At 36.9% G+C, this 24,796-nt stretch overlaps 1 protein-coding gene across 5 annotated transcripts in view; it reads right to left on the bottom strand.

The window, feature by feature from the left end:
- The window catches only part of PPEF1 (protein phosphatase with EF-hand domain 1), a 142,457-nt gene that overhangs the window by 79,469 nt on the left and 38,192 nt on the right, over window positions 1–24,796 (bottom strand). For all 5 annotated transcript variants that reach the window (XM_065915225.1, XM_065915229.1, XM_065915230.1 and 2 more), the window contains one exon: window positions 22,805–22,969. In XM_065915225.1, coding sequence (XP_065771297.1) covers window positions 22,805–22,877 — 73 coding nt within the window. In that variant the 5' untranslated portion in view covers window positions 22,878–22,969. The remainder of the gene's footprint in view (window positions 1–22,804; window positions 22,970–24,796) is intronic.

The raw sequence follows: 24,796 nt of genomic DNA, 5'->3' as shown, positions 1-24,796 counted from the left end.
AAGCGGGGATTTTGGTCCACAGAGTTAGCTGCTATGTCCCCTGGGTCTGGAACCATCCCTAGAACATAGTAAATGTGCAATAAATATTTATTAAATGATTGAATGAATGAATTAAATTACTGTTCAGTTAAAACTTACTGTCTTGTGTTTCTCTTCATGCTAATTGGTGAATCTTATGCTTCGTTTGATTTTTTAAATAGGAGTTTATTCGACAGTCCTTTAAATAAGAAGTTTTATATTCAGAATGATAAGGCATTTAAAGACTCTGCTTTTGAAATTCTGCTGGCAGAGGCCTCCTGAGGAGGCAACAGGATGAGTGAATATTTAATGTAACTTTAAGTCAGGAGAGAGACACGAGTGTGATACAGCTGATTAAAATGAATTCAAATGAACTGGAAAAAGAATGAACCATCTAGAAGCAAAAGACTTTAAACAAGGAGGGAAAGTGTCTCTTGCCTCAGCTGTTCAAAGCACAGAGAGACTCGGGTATGGCTCAATTCTGGGACCACAGTTTTCACTCTCACTTTTGTTTACAGGTATCTGCCATCTGCTAGAGTGTATGGCTGTCCCAGTGAGACTTCCAACTTCATCAGAAAAACAGGTCAAAGCACATACACGCCCAGCAGACAGGAGATGGTCACAAAGCCTGCTTCCTGAGCAGCAAGCAAGGCAGGGACCCTGCGAGGCTCGCTCCTCCACAAACCCTTGCATCCCTGCCAGCAAGCGCCCAATACTGCATCCTTGTCCCTGGAAAGCATTTTTCTTAAACAAGAAAGAAATTTTTAAAAAATAAATAAAAAAAAAAAGAAAGAAAGAAGAGGAAAACCTGAGGTCCAGTCTTTAAACAATGACAGATACTTTAAACAAAACTATCACTTTTCCAAATGACAAAAGAGATCATAGTTTTATTATTCTTGGAAACATCTGGCCTTCCAGTCAGAGAAGGGTAAGAAACAGAAGTCATTTATCTGACTTTTTAATTACTCACACGCTTGTCCAACCACCAACCCATTCATATGGGATAATAAAAATAAGTTCTGAATTTGTGATCTGGAGATTTCCATTTAGGTCCTAACTCAACCAGGTGCCAACTGTGTAACCTCAGGCAAATCACTTAACCTCTCTGGTCCTCAATTTCTCATATGAACAATGAGAATTTGGAATTATATAATCTCTAAGATTCTTTCCAATTATAAAATACTCTAATTCATTCCTTGTATTTTTTTTTTTTTTGTAATGCCCCAGCTGCAGCCTACCAAGCCTATAGCAAAGCTGAAAATAACCATTAAAGGATAAAATAGGATGTGAAATTGTGAACACTCAAATCAGAACCTTCTGGGCACAAAAGACAAATTCTAAAGGCTACTCAAAAAAAAAATCTGAATTATCCTTGTAGAAAAATCCAAGTCAATTACTAAAATCCTTGGCTTTCCCATCAAGAAACTATAGCCATCATAAACCATTAGACAAAAGCAAAAATCAAAAGAAATAGATGTCTATTTTCTTTGTGAGTTTTACCTTTTACCATTAAAAATATTCATCTTTGTTTCATTTTAAAATAAATTAATAAATTTAATAATTAAAAAAAGAAAATATAGCCAAAGTTTGCTAGCAACTGATCAAGGAACAAGCAATTCACCTATTACTCTTCCTTTAAACGACCTAAAACATGATTACTGTGTACATTTGTTAACTGGTTCAAGGAATAGCCAACAGAAGATGGGGAGAAATGGATAGGGATAAAAGTGAAGATAAGAAGGGGTGGAGATACAGAGACAATGGGAAGTCCAGAAGATTCAATGAAAATTGAGAGATTATGAGAACAGGATAATGATCATTTGATCATAAAGATCCCAGAGAGGTCGAGATGTTCCAGATGGCCATGGTAGCCAGGAAATGGGAGGGAGCAGCTGAAAAGGAGCAGCAGAATGATTGTTCTAAAACAATCATTATCATAAAAATACAAATTTGTAAAATAATTATTGTATACTAAATTTAGCTATGTAAAAGATTTACTATTATTTTAAATCACTAAAATACTTTCTTGTAAGAAGTATGCTGTACTCAACAATTCAATAACGACCTTTAATCCTCACTCAAGAAAAAAAATTAAATACCTTAACTACAATTTCATTTTACGTCTTCTTTGTTATTAATTACTAATTGGAGTTATACTGCCACATTCATTCACCCAAGATCAAATATAATTAGCATTAAATCTTCAAATCTTGCAGCTGCTAGAAAGATAATGCAGTATAAAGCCATAATCATATAGAAAAGTGTTCTGATTATAGGAAACACAGGCATACCTTGGAGAGATTTAGGTTCCAGACAACCACAATACAATAAATAATGCAATAAAGATAGTCACATAAATTTTTCCCCAGTACATATAAAAGTTATGTTTATACTATATTGTATCCTACTAAGCGTACAATAGCAGTAAGTCTTTAAAAATGTACATACCTTAATTTAAAAAATACTTTATTGATAAAAAATGTCAAAACAATTACAATAGTAACATCAAGGATCACTGATCACAGATCACTGTTAACAACCATAAGAAAACGGAAAGGTTGAAAATACTGTCAGAATTATCAAAATGTGACACAGAGAGACATGAAGTGAACAAATGCTGCTGGAGAAATGGTGCCAATAGGATTGCTACAAACCTCAATTTGTAAAAAATACAATATCTGCAAAGCACGATAAAGCAAAGTGCGATAAAACAAGGTATTCCTAAAATTGGCAATAAGGCTGAGGTACTGCCCTTTCTTATATTGAATTGATACGTATCTGTAACAGGATTTTCCAGTAATTAACAGGATCCAATTATAAGGCTGGCTTCTTGGTGAATTTAGTCAAGGCTGAAATTTGGCCCAAAAAAGTAAAGAAGTGGGACTTCATATCCTTTCAGCACTACCTTCTACCTTCTAAAGTACTAGAGTGGCTATCTAAAGAGTCAATGTCAGAGTCTCATCATACTTGACATCTCTAAAGCAAAGATGGATTAATCACACAGTAAAAAAGGAAAAGATGAAGATGAATTTAAGTGGTATAAAGAATAAAAAAGTTGATTGGCTTTTTATTTGCCTGTTTCATGTAAGCAATAACTGTTTGTAGTGTCAATCCTACATAAACAATAAGGCCAACATGTTATCATATTAAAAAGTGAGTAACTAAAAATTGTTATTGAGAGAATTGTAATGTCAGATGGAGACAGTAGTCTCCTTTTACAAAGAAATGTAGTTGTCTAAAATGATTCCCAATTGAGGCCAACAAACCAGAGTTTATAGTATGTGATATGAGCTGAAAATAAAGATACAGCAGCTTTGACATACTGATGATAATTAAAGCCACAGGAGTAAAGTCACCCAAGAAGAGCATTAGAGTGACCAAGTAAAAGAGCCGAGATAAACCCAGAGGAGCCCCAATATTTAAAAGTTGGGAGAAAATGGAGCTCTCATAAACAGTTCAAACAGAGACATAATAGGAAAACCAGGAGAAGAGGCTGTCACTGAAGCTAAGGGCCAGTATTTTAAGATGGGAGTATACAGGAGGGCCAGGTATTGCCAGGAAGTCAAGCAAAATAAGTACTGAAAATGCTCCATGGGATTTCGAGGTCATTCAAGAACTTGTCTAAATCATATTCCACAGGGTGGGATAAATATTCCACAGCGGTGTGAATGCACCCTTCAGGGGCAAGCATGGAAAAGGAGAGAAAGCAGAGTGGACGGAGGGAACAAGAAGGCTAGGCAAGGCTCTTCTTCCAAAGGGAAAGAAAACACAGCTACAAAGGGCACTTCTGCACAACTGGGAAATTCTGAATATGAATTATATGCCAGAAAATATTACTCTATTAATTTTTTCAGTGTAATATAGTATTATAGTTATGTAAGAGAATATGCCTCTTTTAGGACACTCAGTTCAGTTGCTCAGTCGTGTCTGACTCTTTGCGACCCCATGGACTGCAGCATGCCAGGCCTCCCTGTTCATCATCAACTGCTGGAGTGTACCCAAACCCATGTCCATTGAGTCAGTGATGCCATCCAACCATCTCATCCTCTGCCATCCCCTTCTCTTCCTGCCCTCAATCTTTCCCAGCATCAGGGTCTTTTCAAATGAGCCAGCTCTTCGCATCAGGTGGCCAAAGTATTAGAGTTTCTGCTTCAGCATCACTCCTGTCCATTTAGGACATTAATGGTAAAGTATACAGAGGTTAATACCATGATGTCTACAACTTACTTTCAAATAGAGAGGGCAATGGAGCCAGAGAGAAAGGAGGGAGAGAGAGAAAAAAAAGAGGGAGAGAGAGAATGGTAAATTAACAACTTGTGAATCTACGTAAAGTATATGGATATCCACTGTATTATTCTTTCATCTTCTCTGAAGGTTTGCAATTTTTAAAAATAAGATGGTGGCAGAAAAACAAAGCAGAATGGTCAAAGTCCCTCTTCAAAAAAAAAAAAGGAAAGGCACTAGAACCTGTGAAAATGTTAACGGATTAACAAGCTAAAGGGAATGAGCAAGCGAGGCCAAAGGGGAAAATCAACGTCTCTTATGTCTACATGTCACCTGTAGCTATAGAGTACAGTGACTGTCCTTTGAGTGGAAAGAACTTTAAAGAATTTCTTATCCAATGTCCCATTTCACTAAAGAGGAAAATGAAAGAGGTCCCAGCTCACAGGGATTTTTGCTAGACTACACAGTGCCAGTAAAGAATGCTTGATGGCAATTATAACCAAGCATCTTCCAGTAATAGTAAGAAGAAGGATGACAAGGACGCCTCTAAATTTTCTTTCAGAAAATTCTCTAAAGAACAACAAAGATAAAGGAAACAGTGGTTTTCATTGTTTTTCCATGAAAGTCCCATATTCAAATATATAGCATTAGAAAGAAGTTAACACTAGGAAATAGTGGAGTTGGGGGGATACAGGGCCAGGGATAAAGGGAAGGGATGCCTCATGAAGCTATGAATAGTTTGATTTGTTAGATTTTTTAAAACAGCTAAGTTAACTAGATGTTATTACAAGAATTAAAGAAATATTTGCTTCTGTTAAAAAAGAAACAACAGGCCCAAAATGGAGAGATCTGTGCTAAGATCCATGTCAATAAACCAAGACATAATACCTAACCTAATTGTATTTTCAGCCTCTCCAGGGAATGTAATCTTAACCAGCCTAGAATTTCCTGGCCAGCACTAGTAAGGTAATCAATCTGACAGATGCCTATCTTCTCCCAAAGGAAGGTCACCTTGTCTGAAATATTCCTTTCTTTTTGCTTATGACTTCTTTATCTTACCCCTTTCTGCCTTTAAAAACCTCTGCTCTTCTACAGCTTTTTGAAGTTTTTTATTTTCTAGATAGGATGCTGCCCCATTCATGAATCACTGAAAAAAGTCAATTAGATCTTCAAATTTACTCAGTTGAATTTTTTTTTTTAACAGATTTGGTGGTGGCACCAGCAGGACTGAAGGAGACTTTCCACGACTTTAGAGACTATGAGAAACAAAGGCGTCGTACTCACAAACACTTCTGAGTTCTGTCTTTCTCACCACTTCTGAGGGCTGTGGGTAATTTCCTCTCTGTTCTGAGTTCTGTTCTCGTTGCATGAAGTTCCTGATCTAACTGGTTTTCCAGTATATACTACCCCTTTTTGGAAACCCAGGCCAATCCACAGTCCTCATATTGGGGGTCTGCTGGCTGTGACTTTTCCCCAGTTCCCAGTTGCCAATTTGGGAATTGCTGGCGGTGCACACAGTGCCTTCTCTTGGTCAGTTCACTGTTAATATCTCGGTTATGGCTGTTGTGATGAAGTGCACACGACTGTTTGTCTTATTTTGTATGGATAAAGGCTACTGCTAATAGAAATCTTGGAAGCCAAAAAAAAAAAAAGAAGAAAAAAGCTATGAAAATTGGTGGGCATAAGTCGAGTACTTTGAAAAATATCAAAGTACTTGCCACCTAACTCTAAAATACCCTCATGTTAGGACAAGGTGGTCACTGAATGGGTTAGATCGACATTAGGTTGCCTGCCAACCTCAAGAAAATTTGTGTAATGAGTTACACTGTAAAACATCGTGCAATCTTCAATACAGCAGCATGTTCGTCTTTCTTAGCTCTGAGAGATCCAAAGGTTTAACTAAAAATAAATAAACAACAACAACAACTAGGGTCCTTAAATTCAAGGAGTTGAGTGTGCCACTTTCTGACACATATGTTTATTTTATGTCTAAAAACTGGTTCGCGAAGTTTTAAATATCTACAAAAAATGACAAAATCTTATCAAAAACAACCTGGAATTAGACAAGATTGTTGTTTTGGATCCTGGGAACTTAGTTTGAGAGCCATCAGGTTAGGGGCCCCAAAATATGGCTGAAAGAAATGTGGGTTGTACCCCATGTGCAGCGAGATATGACTGGACAGCAATGTGGGTTGAACTTCATTTGCAGCTGAAGATCCTACTAAACTGCTACCAGCCCTCAGGGAAATTACAAGGGCCATTAAGAGGAACATCCCAATTAGATAAGATCATTTAAGAAGTGCACTTGAAAGCAGGGTTCCTAAACAAAAAAAATGGGACATCTATTTTAATTGGTATGTAGAATTCCAAAAAGCTTCATAACTCCAGAATAGCTTCATTGAAAAATTCACCGAAAAAGGCCAACAAAAAATTAGACACAAGAGATACCTAAAACAAAAGACTGCAAGACAGATTCAACTCATACTACCCCCCACCTTTCCTCCTCTAGTTGAGTACTCCTTCTAGTAATCCTCAGTCTAAACCATCTTCCCACTCTAAAGAGACTACAAGACCTTGAAAGTCGGCCAAGTTACTGGACTTACACCCCCATAACTACCCTTGAAGGAGTGCCCTCATGTGGATCCCTCCCAGACTTGATGAGACTCTAAGGGACTTTATGGGGAAACTGCTATGTTATTCCCTTAAACAGCCAAGGGAAACTAAAATTAAATTAGTGAAAAATCTTGGCATCTGGTAGATATTGGAGCTATACCCTCTACTTTAAATCCCCTTCGGAGTCTGCAGATGGGATCCTGGGAAAACTGGCAGAAGCCAGCTAAGGGTGAGAATTCTTCCCAGAATCAGCTCTCCCACATCACTGCTTATAGTACCTAAAAAGAGAAAAAATTTTTAAAAAATTTTTGTACCTTCTATGGGGATGCCTCTTAAGTCCAAGGGGTTGTCAACATTTACTGCCTATCCCAACTGAAAATTGGTAAATGCTTACTGTTTGTCCCAAGTGAAAACTGACAAGATATTTTAAAGGATTTCTTTTAAAGTAGCTCTATGAATAAAAATAAATGGAAAAAAAAAATAAAGTAGCTCTATGGTCAGAAGTTGGTCCGAAAGTGAAAGCTGATATTCAGAGCCTGATAGGAATATTTTTTTAGGTCTCCTCCACTAAACCAAAATGAAACTATGTACCCAGAGAGAAAGAAAAACCTTCTAAAGCCTTTGTGAAAGGATTTACCAAAACCTTTCAAAGGCAAACAGCTCTAAGTCCAGAACACAGAAATCTTTTAATTTCCATCTAGGTTAGAAATCTTGTCCCTGATATATAGAGGGGTGTGTGGGGTGTGTGTGTGTGTACACACACAGAAGAAAACAAATTAAGAACAATGTAGCTGATGAGAGGATCAGCCTATGATGTCATTTTAAGTTGCAACCCAATTCCCTGAGGAAGTGAAAGCAACTATCCTTATTTACAAACCTTTGTAAAACTGGGAATACAACCCCAGAGGTAGTTCACAGTCTACCTATTCCTTTTACCAGTCCCCATAAAGAAAGCTGAGCACCGAAGAACGATGCTTTTGAACTGTGGTGTTGGAGAAGACTCTTTTTTTTTTTTGTTCTACCACTTTATTGCTACCAACCCATTTCCCTCCACCCTCGTGCACACATGCTCAGTCATATAATCCCATGGACTTCAGCCTGCCAGACTCCTCTGTCCATGAACTTTTCCAGGCAAGAATACTGGAGTGGGTTGCCATTTCCTTCTCCATGGAGAAGACTCTTGAGAGTCCCCTGGACTGCAAGGAGATCCAACAAGTCCATCCTAAAGGAGATCAGTCCTGGGTGTTCATTGGAAAGACTGATGCTGAAGCTGAAACTCCAATACTTTGGCCACCTGAGGCGAAGAGCTGACTCACTGGAAAAGACCCTGATGGTGGGAAAGATTGGGGGCAGGAGGAGAAGGGAACGACAGAGGATGAGATGGTTGGATGGCATCACCGACTCAATGGACATGGGTTTGGATGAACTCCGGGGGTTGGTGATGGACAGGGAGGCCTGGCGTGCTGCAGTTCATGGGATCGCAAAGAGTCGGACACGACTGAACAACTGAACTGACTAAACCTCCCCTATTTATCTCAAAAAGCTTGTAAGTTTTGTAAAAAAAAAAAAAAAAAAAAAATCTGGCCTTAGGAAACCAAAGTACCCCTTAGCGGAACTTGCATTCTTTTTCTGTACCTTTGAGATATAAATGTTCTATGAACTTTTTCATGTGACCGTTTCCTTACGGTAAAGGAAAGGGAAAACAGTCAAATAAAAAATAGGCAAATAAAAAATCTTCTAAGTGTCTTCCCCCAAAAATATTAGTAAAAATGCTTTACTCACCTGAGCAGATAACCTTAGCTTGCTCTACCTACCAGAAAAACAATTTAGATTCAATTTATTTTACAACTAGTGCATTACTGTACCCAATTCATGGCAGTAATTTTAAAACAGAAGCTATAAGGTCCCTTCTAGCAACTGTCTATTTATGTGTGTCTATGTGTGTATTATAGATGTACAGTATTTTCTACCTTCAGAGGGTACTGCCAAAATTAATATGTAAGAGAGCTCTATTTAACTGGCTCAAAGAAATGAAGCACTTATACAAATTAAGTGAAATAAGTAAATTGAATGGATGCAAATAGGATAAAAGTTTTTGGGTGAACTTTCCTTAATGGTTTCTCCAAATCTTTTGGTAACTTGAAACCTTAAAGTTTTGCCAAGCTAAATTAAATTAAATGATGGATGAAGTGAAGTGAAGTGACTCAGTCGTGTCCAACTCTTTGCGACCCCATGGAGTGTAGCCTACCAGGCTCCTCTGTCCATGGGATTTTCCAGGCAAGAGTACTGGATTGGGTTGCCATTTCCTTCTCCAGGGGATCTTCCCAACCCAGGGATCAAACCCAGGTCTCCCGAATTGCAGGCAAATGCTTTACCATCTGAGCCACCAGGGAAGCCTAAATGATACATAGTCACTGAATATCCAGATCATTTCCAAGTAAGGTAAAATAATGAAATATTGATTACTGAACATAGGTTTACTGCTTTTGGCTTCCTTTTACAGGGAAACTAAAGATATTTAGGTCTCCTAGTAAACATACCTTCTGCCACACTGAAAAATACTGAGTGAAAATTTAAATATAAAAAGTATAAAAAATTATAAAAAGTATTTAGAAATTTACCAAACCATAGAATGCTAAAAGAGAGTTCATAATTGGTTACTTCTTTATTTTCAATAAAATTAGGGTTTTGAAGGATTAAGAATTCTAATATACGTAATGAAAGCTACTAAAAATCAGGTAAATTATCTCTGTATACAAAGAAAGTAAGATGTATGCTTTTAGCAAAAGAAGGTATTAGGAAAGGAAACGCATGTTGTTGAGGGAAAGAAAAGCAATTTTATCCTAAAGTGAGGTTATTTCAGGAGAAAGAGGAAAAAAAAATAGGACAAGATTTGAATGATAAAAAAGAAAGTTTTTGTAAAAACTTGTGCCCCCAAATCTCACAAAACAATTTTATGTGTGGTCAAGATGACTAAGATTAAAATCAATTTATTTAATTTAAAAAAAAAAGATGAGTTTTTAATTTGTTTTTCTCTTTGTTAAAAGCACAGGTTTTATTGGATTCTTTGTCTTCTCTTGAAAGGGAAGCTGCTCAGTCGTGTCTGACTCTTTATGACCCTATGGACTGTAGCCCGCCAGGCTTCTCCTCCGTCCATGGCATTTTCCAGGCAAGAATACTAGAGTGGGTTGCCATTTTCTTTTCCAGGGGATCTGCCTGACCCAGGGATCGAACTCAGGTCTCCCACATTGCAGGCAGACTCTTTACCCTCTGAGTCACCAGGGAATCCCTGTCTTCTCTTAGTAAGACATTGAAAAAAGCTTTTCTTTTACCTTTTAAAGTAATCTGCCTAGAAAACAAAAATTCTGTGTTTTGTCAAAATAATTTGCCATGTTGTCTTTATTAGGTCTTTGATTACTAAAGAAAGCTGAATCTTCTCTATTAAAAGATCTAAGGTGTTTACTGCTGTATTTAAAATGGTTACCCAACAAGGGCCTACTGTATAACACATGGAACTCTGCTCAGTGTTATGTGGCAGCCTGGATGGGAGGAAAGTTTGGGGGAGAATGGATACATGTATATGTGTGGTTGAGTCCCTTTGCTGTTCACCTGAATATATCACAACATTGTTAATTGGCTATATCCCCATACAAAATAAAAAAATTTTTTTAAAGATCTAAGGTGTTTAAAGAGATGGGAATACCAGACCACCTGACTTGCCTCTTGAGAAACCTGTATGCAGGCCAGGAAGCAACAGTTAGAACTGGACATGGACCAACAGACTGGTTCCAAATAGGAAAAGGGGTACATCAAGGCTGTATATTGTCACCCTGCTTATTTAACTTATATGCAGAGTACATCATGAGAAATGCTGGGCTGGAAGAAGCACAAGGTGGAATCAAGATTGCCGGGAGAAATATCAATAACCTCAGATATGCAGATGACACCACCCTTATGGCAGAGAGTGAAGAGGAACTAAAAAGCCTCTTGATGAAAGTGAAAGAGGAGAGTGAAAAAGTTGGCTTAAAGCTTAACATTCAGAAAACTAAGATCATGGCATCTGGTTCCATCACCTCATGGGAAACAGATGGGGAGACAGTGGAAACAGTGTCAGACTTTATTTTTTGGGGCTCCAAAATCATTGCAGATGGTCACTACAGCCATGAAATTAAAAGACTCTTACTCCTTGGAAGGAAAGTTATGACCAACCTAGATAGCATATTAAAAAGCAGAGACATTACTTTGCCAACAAAGGTCCACATCTGGTCAAGGCTATGGTTTTTTCCAGTGGTCATGTATGGATGTGAGAGTTGGACTGTGAAGATAGCTGAGTGCCGAAAAATTGATGCTTTTGAACTGTGGTGTTGGAGAAGACTCTTGAGAGTCCCTTGGACTGCAAGGAGATCCAACCAGTCCATCCTAAAGGAGATCAGTCCTGGGTGTTCACTGGAAGGACTGATGCTGAAGCTGAAACTCCAGTACTTTGGCCACCTCATGAGAAGAATTGACTCATTGGAAAAGACCCTGATGCTGGGAAAGATTGAGGGCAGGAGGAGAAGGGGACAACAGAGAATGAGATGGCTGTATGGCATCGCCGACTCGATGGGCATGAGTTTGAGTAAACTCCAGGAGCTGGTGATGGACAGGGAGGCCTGGGGTGCTGCGATTCATGGGGTCGCAAAGAGTCGGACACGATTGAGCAACTGAACTGAACTGAAGTGAAGGTGTTTAAAAAATAACTGTGCTTTCCTGCAAAGTCTTTGTCACTATGATTAAATGGATAACTAAGTATCATTTCTCAGTGACCTATGATCCTATTTTACAAGTGTTTTAAAACTGTTTAAATTCTGACAAGCCTCCCCAAAATAAAATTCTGAATGAAATTTTTTTAACCTCGAACTAGCTTTGGTATTTTCCAGAGGGCCTCTAGAATATCTCAAGAGATTTGTTTCCTCTCCTCAAAAAAATGAAGATGCTAAACTAATCAGACTTGTTTGATATGTTAAGTGACATAGCAAGAATCATCAAATAAGAAGTAATACTAAGCCTTTATGTTGTATAAGTTATAAATGGTCCAGAAACCATATGCAATTCCTAAAGTCTGAATGAAATGTCCAGGAATAGTTTTATCATAATTCCAGTTATCATTTTACAATGTTGAGTGTCACAGAAATAACCACATTTCCTTGTCAATTCCATTATAATAAATTCTCATTAGATCTCTAACAACGGGCATTTTTTAAAGTCTTCTGTCATTTACAGTTATTATTTTACTCAGATGCTTCTGCAAAATTGTTGCTGCAGAAGTGACCCATCTTCAAGGAGATTCATGGAAAGGATTTGGCAAACACAAGTTTCTGATAACTTTAAGATCATAATATTGAGTCGGTCATCTCACACTGGTCAGAATGGCCATCATCAAAATGTCTACAAACAATAAATGCTAGAGAGGGTGTGGAGAAAAGGAAACTCTTACACTGTTGGTGGGAATGCAAACTGGTACAGCCACTATGAAGAACAGCGGGCAGATTCCTTAAAAAACTTGGTATAAATCTGCCATAGGATCCAGCAATCCCACTGCTGGGCATATATCCCAAGAAAACCAGAACTGAAAGAGACACATGTACCTCACTGTTAACTGCAGCACTATTTACAATAGCTAGGACATGAAAGCAAACTAGATATCCATTGGCAGATGAATGGATAAGGAAGTTGTGGTACATATACACAATGGAGTACTACTCAGCTATCAAAAGGAGCATTTGAGTCAGTTCTAATGAGGTGGATGAACCTAGAGCCTGTTATACAGAGTGAAGTCAGAAAAAGACAAATACTGTATATTAATGCATACATATGAAATGTAGAAAGATGGTACTGATGATCCTACATGCAAGGCAGCAAAGGAGACACAGATGTAAAGAACAAACTTTTGGACTTCATGGAAGGAGAGGGTGGGATGATTTGAGAGAACAGCACTGAAACATACACATTACCACATGTAAAACAGACAACCAGTGTCAGTTCGATGTATGAAGCAGGGCACCCAAAGTCAGTGCTCTGGGACAACCTAGAGGGATAGAGTGAGGAGGGAAGTGGGAGGGGGGTCCAGGACAGGGGGGACACATGTATACCTATGGCTGATTCATGTTGATGTATGGCAGAAACCATCACAATATTGTAATTATCTTCCAACTAAAATAAATTTAAAATAAATAGATAAAATTTTAAAAAATACTGAATTAGGTAAGAATTTCTAGAACTAATGGGGGGAAATGGATTAAAGCAGAACAAGAATTAATAACATAGAAATGAATGAACTGAAAAGAGTGATTATAATTTTTATTCCTTCTTGCTTGAAGCACTGCTGGTTCTTTAATGTTTTGCTTTTCCAGATTTGAGGAAACTTTTTCTCTTAAGCTATCTATGACTTAAAACAATTTGGTAAAATACACTTTTGTAAACAAATATCAAACATTAACTTTTTCTCCCTACCTGATTCCTCCAAATTTTGGAGACTCCTGAGCATTCTTTTTATGGCAAAATAGTTATTTATATAAGCTAAATGAGAATCTGTTATCCTTGTAATAGGACACAATCAGAAACACTGGTTACAAAAGCTTTAACTGGAATGCTATATTTGAGAGAGATGTACATAGACTAAGATAGGAGCAGACAGCTTTAAAGAACTAAGGTTGACTTTATGGAGCCAATAAAGTCCCTTAGAAAAGTTGACCTGGTACCTTACTTACAAGGTTCCAGCAAAGCAGTCTTAAAAAGAACCCATATGGTCAATTACTATTCTTGCTGCGCCTATCTAAATAATCAGGCCAAGTATAATGCAAATAAATCAGTTTTATTGTCATTATCTTTGATTTTTAAAAATGGAGGTAATTCTAGAAAGAAAGATGTTTGCACCTTTGTAGATATTAGATTCTAATCCAGTTCACTGTCTTTAAGGTTTAAATACCTATGTATTAGACAGGATCCTATATTCTTATAGTTTCCTCAATTATCTGGCTATAACTCACCAAACTAATGTTTCCAATTTTCTCTTACCCTTTTGACTTGGAATCACTAAGAACAAAGACTGCCCTTGAATCTCCTTGGAAGGGACTATATCAGATATGCTTCACTACCCAGATGACAGTCAAACATTAGGAACTTGAACACATTTCACAGCCCAAGAAGGCTCCACCTGGTATCTGTCCTACGCAAATGCTAGAGACCTCCAAATCAGACTGACAAAAAGACAAATAGCTAATATTAATATGGACTGCTTCCTCCCAAGATGTTGGATCATGACTTCATACTTTGGGACTTCCCTGGTGATCCAGGGGTTAAGACTCTGTGCTTCCACTGCAAGGGGCACAGGTTCAATCCCTGGTCAGGGAAACTAAGATCCCACATTTCTCAAAGGGCAGCCAAAAGAGTTTTTAAAAAGCAGACTTCATACTTTAAACATGAAATCCTTTCTTCTCTTTCTTTCCTTCACTCTGGTATTGGCCTGGAAAGGTAACACCATCCCCACTATCTCCCAGCCCATTGCCAAAGGGAGGGGTAACCTTTCACTGCTAAATCTGTCATCATCAAAAAAGCCTGAGCTGTCTCTTTACAGTACTACCTTATTGGAAGTAGTTTGTGCCCTGACAGGATTTATCTTTGTCCGTGGTGATTAACATTCTCCTTGGGTCTATGAACACCTAGATGACTGGTGCATAACTCAGCAATGTCTCTTAGGTGACCTAACTGATCCCCTGTCTACAGAGACACCTCATTGGTCAACTCCCCTGAATTTGCATTGTCAAGTTATAAAGAACCTACCAGAAGGCTTTCATGATTCAGGATTTGCTTTCTTTGGCTGGTCCCTACTTCCCTGTTCAGAAATAAATGTAAATAGGCTATGATCAGGAGTCTCTCCTTAACTCTTTATCCTACTGCAGAATTCATTGCTAAAGCAAAAGCTGCCCAGTGAAAATCCTGAGACTCTATGGCCAAAGTTATTCTTGATAATTGGATAGCCCTTATTTTTTTTAATTTAAAATTTTATTTTTTTAATTGAAGGATAATTGCTTTACAGAATTGTGTTGGTTTCTGCCAAACATCAATATGAATCAGCCATAGGTATACATATGTCCCCTCCCTCTTGAACCTCCCTCCCACATTCCTCCCCATCCCACCCCTCTAGGTTGTTACAGAGGCCCGGTTTGAGTTCCCTGACTCATATGGCAAATTCCCCTTGGTGGCTAGTCCTTGATTACCTTTCAGCTTCGTAAGGGAAGTGTCTGCTGTGGCCAACACTACCTGTTGCACATAGACTAACATTTCTGGCGAAGTTGAAACTCAGCTACATAAGATCACGGAACAAGTCACTTAAAAAGGTAAATCCTTCAGTAGGGTCTTTCCTTGACTTATTTGATTTTGATTGGTTTGAGTCTTGGGCGCCATGGTTTTGAAGTACACCGCAAACACTGGGAATTATCCTGTTTATCATAATCACGGTAGTCTCCCTGGAACATTATATCCTCTCAAAAGCTTTAAAAGAATGACTGCAGCCACTCATTACTAAGCAAATGAGCTCTCTAACACTGGAACATCAGAAAAGGAACAAAGAAAATGACAGACTTAAAAACTGTGAAGTCATGGCCTGTGTATATCACAGAGATTAAGCAAATAACATTGACCTGTGAATAGCACACAAAAGATCAACAAAAATTGTAAGAACTCAGAGATTAGCTGGGAGTGGTGCTAATGTTTTGTTTTGTTTCATATCTCTCAGGCTGAGAGTCTGATGAAAACAGGGGAATTGGTAAAAAAAAAAAAAAAAAAAAAAAAAGAGGCAACAGGCCCCAAAGAGTCACTTGTGCCAAGTTCCATGTCAGCAAACAGAAACTTAGAACCTAGCCTAATTGTATTTTCAGCCTCTCCTAGGAATGTAATCTTAACCTGTCTAGAATTTCCTGGCCAGCACTAGTGAGGTAATCAACCTGATAGACCCCTGTTTTTCCCCAAAGGAAGTTGACCTTGCCTGAAATAATTCTTTTCATTTATGATTTCCTTGTCCCACTCCCTTTCTGTCTTTAAAAACCTCTCCTTTTCTGCAGCCTTTTGAAGTTCTTTTCTGTTTTCTAGATGGAATGCTGCCTGATTCATGAATCATTCAATAAAACCAATTAGATCTTCAAATTTGCTATGTTGAATTTTATTTTTCTAACAGATTGCTATTTAGTATTTTTACATTTTTAGGCAAAAATAGAGGACAAATATTTTTTAAAAGAACAATATCCATTAGAGAAAATTTCCATTTGTCATAGCTAAAAGCATCAAACTTCAAAGCCAAAAACACTAGATAGCCTTTGTAGGAACCCTAGCACTTAAAATAAATGAGTAAATGCATTTCTAAGTGATCTCAAGGGAAGAAATAAAAGAAAATAAAGTGTTTTCAAAGTGCTCTACAGGAAAAAATAAAAGGTAATAGATTATTCTTTCAAAACCCATCAATATAAAATTTTAAGTGTAAAGTGAAGTTCAAGAGAAGGAAACTGCAATGTTTAATTTCTGGTTTTTTGGATAAATTCTAGTTTTACCTGTCAGGGCAGCATATCAAAAGGAGCATGAACTTTGGTATCTGTCAGAGCTGGTTCCAATTCAGACTCAGACATCAACTAGTACATGACTTTGGGCAGCTCTTTAATCTAAGTCTCCATTTCCTCATGAAGAAAAAGAAATTAATCAAAGCTTCCTCCAAGAGTTTTGGCAACAACTATTCTCTCCCATACTGCATATCACAAAAGAATCAAACTAACAACAACAACAACACAACAACAATGCTACTTCTCTACATGGAAGGCAGATAGCCCACAAGAAAGGGATAGCTTCAATTTTATATGTAGGCTATTGTTTCTCAAAAACGCCATGACACTCTGGAGGCAGAATGCTGTGGTGGGGCTCAATAACCAAGGTGGGAAAAAATCCTTCACACTAGTCAGAAGCAAGCTCCAGGCTGGCTCTGCCACTTGCTAGTTATGTCTTCTTAAGCAAATCACTTTGCCTCTCAAAGCCTGTTTCCTTTTCGGCAAATTGAGAACAATCCTTCACAGCTTGTAAAGATCAAATATATGTGAAAGATGTTGTCCAACTATAAAAGCACTATGTAAATAAAAGGTACTTTACATGCATACATTTAGCTAGTTTCCAAGAATAGCAATTTTGGAAGGCATCACGAAAGGGTGTAATGCTTAATGGCAAAAAACACTGTATTCAGAACTCCTTGGGTTCAAATCCCAGCTCAGGGATAACGTTGACAAGTATTTACCTAATCACTGAGCACAAGATTCTTCCTCAGTGCAAAAAGTAATGATAACAGTTTACTCAGGTTTATTGCAAGGACTAAATAAAATATATGTAGAATATTGTCAATACTCTTTGTAATACAGTTAGTAATAAGGAAAAACAACTTTTCTATCAAGAAACCTTTCAAAACATTCATATCCCTTGACACAGAAATTTCATGTCAAATCACCTAGATATGGAAATAAAACAAAATAAGGAAAAATATTCACATAAAGAAATTCTTCAATGTAAATTCTTCAATCCTAAATGTCAAATATTGAGGAATAATTAATTATATTATTACCTATTCACTAATGAAACATTTAGCAATGGCTAAAATGATGTTTACAAAGCATAACAATTTGGGAAATGTTTACAAAATAATGTCTCAGTGCCAAAAGCGAGGCTGTAAAAAAATTAATATTTAGGATGATAAAAAATATACCCTATATAAAAAAAAACTGGGTGGCAGAATGATGAATGATTATTATTTTCAGTTGCTTTCTCGATCTTATAATATTTTTGAATGAGAAAAACTTTTTATGATAAATATAAATAAACACACTATCAGTTTCCACAGATTACTATGGAATTTATAATAAACATTGATTGATATATTCAACAAAAGATAATGGAAGACTACAAAGAATAAGGGAATACTCTGAACAAGTATGTGCTAAGAAATCATTCAGATGAAATGAACCAGTTCTTCAAAGGACACAAACTACTGAAAATGACTCAAGAAGAAATAGAAAATATGACAATATACTTTACTATAACAAGTAAAGAGTAGAAAAAGTAATCAAAAAACTACCCACAAAGAAAGGCCCATGACCAGATGGCTTCACTGACAAATTCTACCAAACATTTTAAGAATTAATTTTAATTCTTCATAAACTCTTTTAAACTATAGAAGAGATGGAATACTTTCCAACTTATTCTATAAGACTAGTACTACTCTGATATCAAATTCAGACAAAGACATCAAAGAAAAAGGAAAATAGAAACCAATATATCTTTTGAATATAAAAGCAGATATCCTAAACAAAATACTAGCAAACTGAATCCAGTAACATATAAAAAAGATTATATACCATGATCAAGTGGGATTTATGTCAGGAATACAAAGTTAGTTCAATATCTGAAATTCAATTAATGTACTCAATAACACAGAATAAAAAACAAAACATGATCATCTCAATACATGCAGATAAGGCATTAGACAAAATTAAATGCCATTTTTTAATTTAAAAAAATCAATAAACTAGGATTAGGAATGAACTTCCTCAACCTGATAAAGAGCATCCATAAAAAAAGAAAGGTCACAGCTAATATCACACTTAAAGGTGAAAGACTGAATGCTTTCCCCCTAAGATCGAGAACAAGACAAGGAACCCTATTCTTACATTTCTATTTAACAGTAACAGAGATTGTACCCAGGACAGTCAAGCAAGAAAGTGAAATCAAAGGCAAAGAATAGAAAGGAAGAAGCAAAACTACCTTTATTTGCAGATGACATGATTTATAAATAGAAAATCCTAAGAAATCCAGTAAAAATCTACTAGAGCTAATAAATGAGCTTGGCAAAGTCTCAGGATATAAGATCAATCAACATTCAAAGACCATACACTTGCAATGAACAACCCAAAAATGAAATTAAGAAAGTAATTTCATTTACAATGGCATCAAACAGAATAAATACCTGGGTTAAGTGAAACTTAAACTCTGAATACTACAAAACATCGTTGAAAGAAGTTAAAGACCTAAATAAGTGGAAAGATACTCCGTGTTCATGAATCAGATGATTTAACTGTTTAAGAATACTTCCCAAATTGATCTACAGATTCAACATAATCCACACCAACATTCCAGCTGGTTTCTTTCAAGAAACTGATTCTAAAATTCAAATGGAAATGCAAGGGGCCCAGAAAACCAAAACAATCTTGAAAAAGAGAAACAAAGTTGAAGGATTCACACCTCCAATTTCAAAACTTTCTACAAACTCTACAGTAATCAAGATGGTGTGGTATTGGCTGGACATATTGGATGGTCCAGCCAGGACATAAGATTGGACATATAAATCAATGGAATAGAATTGAGAGTCCAGAAATAAAACCCTGACATTTATGGTCAACTGACTTTTGGCAAGAGTGCCAAGATCATTCAATGGTGAAAGAAGAGTCTTTTCAACAAATGGTGTTGGGACAACTCTTCACGTCCAAAGGATAAATTTGTATCCCTAACTCATACCATATATGAAAATTGATCAATAACTAAATGGAAGAGCTAAAAATACAAAATTCTTGGGCATCCTTGGCAATCCAATAGTTAAGAATCCACCTGCCAACGCAGGGGACATAGGTTCGATCCCTGGTCCAGGAGGATCCCGTGCACCACAAGGCAACTCAACCCGTGCACCACAACTACCAAGCCTGGGCTCTAGAACCCTGGAGCCACAATTACTGAAGCCCATGCACGCAGAGCCTGTGCTCTGCAACAAGAGAAGTCACTGCAACGAGAAGCCCACAAACCACAACTAGAGAGTAGCCCCTGCTCAATGCAACTAGAGAAAGCCAGCACACAGTAAAGAAGACCCAGTAGAGCCAATAAATAAATAATTTTTTTAAATTTTTAGATGAAAACAAAAGTACAAATAATCTTGGATTTGACTCAAAAGCACAAGTAACCAAAGAAAAAATAAACTGGACTTCATCAAAATTAAAACTTTTGTGCTTCAAAGAACATTATCAAGAAAATGAGAAGACAACCCACTGAATGGGTAAAAATATTTGCAAATCACACATTTGATAAGGAACTTGTAGCTAGAATATATTTTTAAAGTCTTACAAAAAATAATTTAAAAATCAGCAAATGATCTGGACATTTCTCCAAAGAAGATCTATAAAATGGCTAATAAACACATGAAAAGATGCTCAGCATCTTTAGTCATTAGGGGTGTGCAAATAAAAACCCTAATGAGATACCACTCCATACCCACTAGGATGGTTATAATCAAAAGGAAAGACAATAACAAGTGTGGCTGAGGATATAGAGAAATAAGAACACTCATACATTACTGATGGGGATACAAAATGGTGTAGCCACTTGGGAAAACAAGTTTAGAAGTTTCTCAGAATGTTAAACATTGAGCTACCATATGACCCACCAATTCTACTCAAAGGTCTATAACCAAGAGAACTGAAAACATGTATTTACGTAATAACTTGTAATGAATGTTCATAGTAGCATTGCTCACTATAGTAAAAAAGTAGAAACAATCCAAATACCCATTAATTGATGAATGGATGAATACAAGGTTACATATTCATACAATGGAATATTATTCAGCAATACAAAGGAATGAAGTTCTGATTCATGACATGACATGGATAAACTTTGAAACACTATGCTGAATAAAAGAAGTCAGACATGAAAGACCCCATATTGTCTGATTACATTTATATGAAATGTCCAGAACAGCCCAAATCTATAGACAGAAGTAGATTTGTGACTGCCTAGGGCTAGGGAGGTATAACGTAGGAGAGTAACTGCTACTGGTTTGGGGAGCAGGGGGATGAAAATGTTCCAAAATTGATTGCGGTGATGGTTTGTACAGTTCTATCAATATACCAAAAAAGTCACTGAATTTTACACTTTAAACTGCTGAATTGTGTAGTATGTGAATTATATCCCAATAAAGCTGCTATTATTAAAAAGTGATCCAGGAAAACAGTTTGTCATTTCCTCAAAAAGTTAACCACAAAATTGCCAAATGACCCTGAAACTTCACTACTAGGTATATAGCCAAAAGAACTGAAAACACAGACTCAAATAAGTATACATACACTCATGTGCATAGTAGCACTATTCACAATAGCTAAAAAGGTGGAAAAAACCCAATGTCCCTCAAATGAATGGACTAAAAAATGTGATACAAAAAAAAATGTAATACATACAACATGATTAAATATTATCCAGCCTTAAAAAGGAATGAAAAAAAAAAGGAATGAAATATTGATGAATGCTACAACATGGATGAACCTCAAAAACATTATGCCAAGTAAAGGAAGCCAGAGAAAAAGGTCATATCATCCATGATTCTATTTACATGACATGTCCAGAACAGGTAAATTCATAGAAAAAGAATACAGACTGGCAATTGCCAAGGTCTGGAAGAAGAGGAAAATATGGAGAAACTGATTAATAAATAAGAGATTTTACTTTGCAGTGATGGAAAAGTTTGAGAACTAGATGAAAGTGGTGGTTACACAACTTTGTGTACATGCCACTGAATTGCTCAGATGGTTAATTTTGTCTTACATGAATTTCATCTAAATAAATTATTTACAAGAAACAGTCATCGAAAATTCAAAATTAACTTTTTCATCTACATGCAACATTTTAAAAGTTGAAATGCATTTCAGAAAAAGAATCTACATTTACATGTTGGGCTTGGTTTTTTTTTTTTAACCTAAGAAATCTGGCTACATTTTTAAAATTCTGGGTAATCTCTACTCTCATAATAAATTACTACCATGGAATTAGTTCAGTTGGAGCTCTTGAAAAATTTATTTCATGACATGCTTACAGATTTCAAAGACTTAAGTGCATCTCTGTTGCTCTGCTGTCAAGGATTAATTTGCTAACTCACTGGCGTTAAGTCAGCTGGGAGGGAGACCAGCATTTGATTTCCAAAGGAAAACATCCCACACTAATTAGGATAGAATACTCTGTATCCTAAACTCTGCATGTTAAGCCTGAGTGAACTGCTAAAACAAAGATGTGGAATAGAAACTGGGAAAATTATCTATTAATATAACCAACATAACACAGGAAAGGAGTTTAAGAGCAAGTTATTCACACAATCATCCTAGCCTGTTTGTTTTGCGTTTAATTTGCATGTGGAGACTATGTCTATTAAAGAAACATTCAAGTGAGTCTCAACTAGACTCTAGTATCTATGAGAAAGAACCTCAGTACAAAGTAAACAAAGGAAATACAGAAGCCTCTAATTACATGGGGGGTAGTGGGGGGGGGCACATCATCTATTTAGAAACAACACACTTATTGGGAAGCAGATGATCTAGCATTTCTCAAATTCTACCTAGAACATTCTAAAAACATGAAGCAAATCTCATGAAGTTCTTTTTTTTTCCCATGAAATTCTGTACTGAACAGCTATAAATAATAATCTGATCATTGAGTTATAAAATCTAATAAAAATTCTATGATGCTACCAAATGTCACGTAGGTATGGACAGAGCTATTTATAAGTGTACTGAATAAACAGATACAAATTTACAGAGAGGCTTTCTTGCTCCCTGCCACTGAGTTTTAAATTGAGATTTTATATTGGTACATTTTCAACTGAAATCAATCAAACATAAAATATCTCTCAGATAATACTTTATGACACATTATAAATTCAGAGTTACATCTTCCTAAAGGTAGTTTCCAACATTATACCAATATTTAACCTTCAGTTCAAGTGACAATGTCTGGTGCAAAATCTCTCTGGGCAGCTTGAGAACCATGTGAGTAATTGAGAAAGGGGCAGAGGGTGAACCCAGCTCGCCCTTCCCTTTTCATTCAGGAAGACAGGCACACTCCTGGCACTCACCTTTCCCAGATTTCTTGTCTTTTGTTGCAGATGAAGTACCACAGCCCATGTCTTCTAAATCTTGTATGTTCATGAATTCAACTTCTCATTCTAAAACAGTGTGAAAAGTGCTTCCCTTTGCGCTGTGAAGAGCCCCTCCTGACTGATTCACCTGGGTCACAGATCCTGATGAGGACACACAAAGGAGGGAGGAAAGCACCCGTTAACAACAAGGTATCTAAGGGCTACTCAGCAGGATTCATTTTATGCTTCTCCTCAACTGCTGTTCATCATGTGATGTGGAAAGTGATCAGACATAATCTAATCCTGATTTATTTTCCAAAACACAGCAGCAGCAACACAGCAGATATAGGCTGCTTTTCTGCAACACATAAATTATATCTTGCCCATGTCTAGGTCAGATCAATACTCTATAAAGTAAAGCATTAAAATGGAAAGAAAAATGGAAATTTAAGAGCAAACAATTTTATAGTTGAAATATAGGTAATGCAATATGAAGGATCTGACACAAATTAATAGCTTTGGTTTTAAGCTCAAAATAGTTATTAATATATCTATCTAGGCTTTTAAATACACAAATTGGAAAATGACTATGAGACAACCTATTTATACAATTATGCCAAAATTCAAATCAAAATGATGTCAACTACAAATTGGCACTTGTCAAGGGCATTTGCAGTCCACTTCTGTGGGGACTGAATCCTGTGCTGCTGCGGCTGTAGACCTTCAACACACCCTGAAGGGAGTTCAGGGTGGAGAGTGAGGCACTCTGTGCTCCAGGGAAACTAGTGGAACAGGCCTCTAGGTAGTCAGATATTTTCAGGAACTGATTTCAGGATCCCAATCCTTGCATCTCTTCATATCTAGAAAAGCCCAGAAAAGCACTAAATCCCCTTATGATGACATCAGCTCATGACTAGCAGAAAACCTTTTGTAAAATAAGTGTTGGATTGCATTAAACCCCCCATTCACCAAAATCTTATATATAGACCTTGCCCCACTGCTTCGGAGCAGTCTCTCAGAGCTATCTGAGGTGCTGTCTCCTGGGCTGCAGTCCTCATTTTGCCCCAAATAAAACTTAGCTCACAACTCTCATGCCATGCATCTTTTTTAGTCGAGAATGAGTTCTCTGACACTGTTTCTCAGAATCAGTTGGCATACTTGCTTAAAAAAAACAGAGGCTGAAGGCCTCCCTAGAAAAATGCCCTTTTCAAACAAGCTCTCCAGGCATTTCTGAGACCCCTCCAAAGTCTGCCCTCATACTCACCAGGCCTTTTGATGGGTTAGCTGAGACTGCTATATTGGATCTTTCACAATCACCCCATGGGAGTTTTCAACTAAATTCCTTTCTGTAGTAACCCCACCTCATGACTTGTGGGATGATGCTTCCTTTATTTCATGATGCTCCAAACCAGCTGAGCTAATCTATTTGCATTTCTTGATAGTAACAAAGAGAACAACTGACTTGGGACTCTGCCAAGCCTGCCTATTTTTCTTTTAGTACTACACTAAAAGCTTCAAAATGTGAATCAATGAAAGAAAGGGGCAGAAAGAAATGAGCAAAATATCTGAATTATGGAAATATTTTTAAAACAACTATAACCTTAATAAACAGATATTCTGATCAGAGCTAGGCTTGATTCTATTATGGAATTAATTAACCCTCCTAAACTATGGGTTATGGAATTAATTAACTCTCTTAAACTTTGGGTTATTTTCAAATTCGATAGGCATTTCTTACATCTCTCTTATCTACATCATGAATAAAAAATGTTAATAGGGTCAGCTTCAAGGGCAGAAAACCCTTGTGGCATTCCACTCCAGACCAATCTCCAGGGTTAGTAAAGACCCATTACAGTCACACTCTCCCAGCATATTCATTTAGTTAGGTGGCAAATTTACCCATCCTAAGTATCCACTTATTTATCTATAAGATGTACTGGGAAATCTCGCTAAATAATTTAATGAAATTAAGATATATAATTTGACACC

Source organism: Muntiacus reevesi, chromosome X (genome assembly GCF_963930625.1).
Source record: "Muntiacus reevesi chromosome X, mMunRee1.1, whole genome shotgun sequence".
NCBI lineage: Eukaryota > Metazoa > Chordata > Mammalia > Artiodactyla > Cervidae > Muntiacus > Muntiacus reevesi.
The sequence above is the reverse complement of the archived record's forward strand: the minus strand, read 5'-3'. Positions and strand labels throughout refer to the sequence as shown.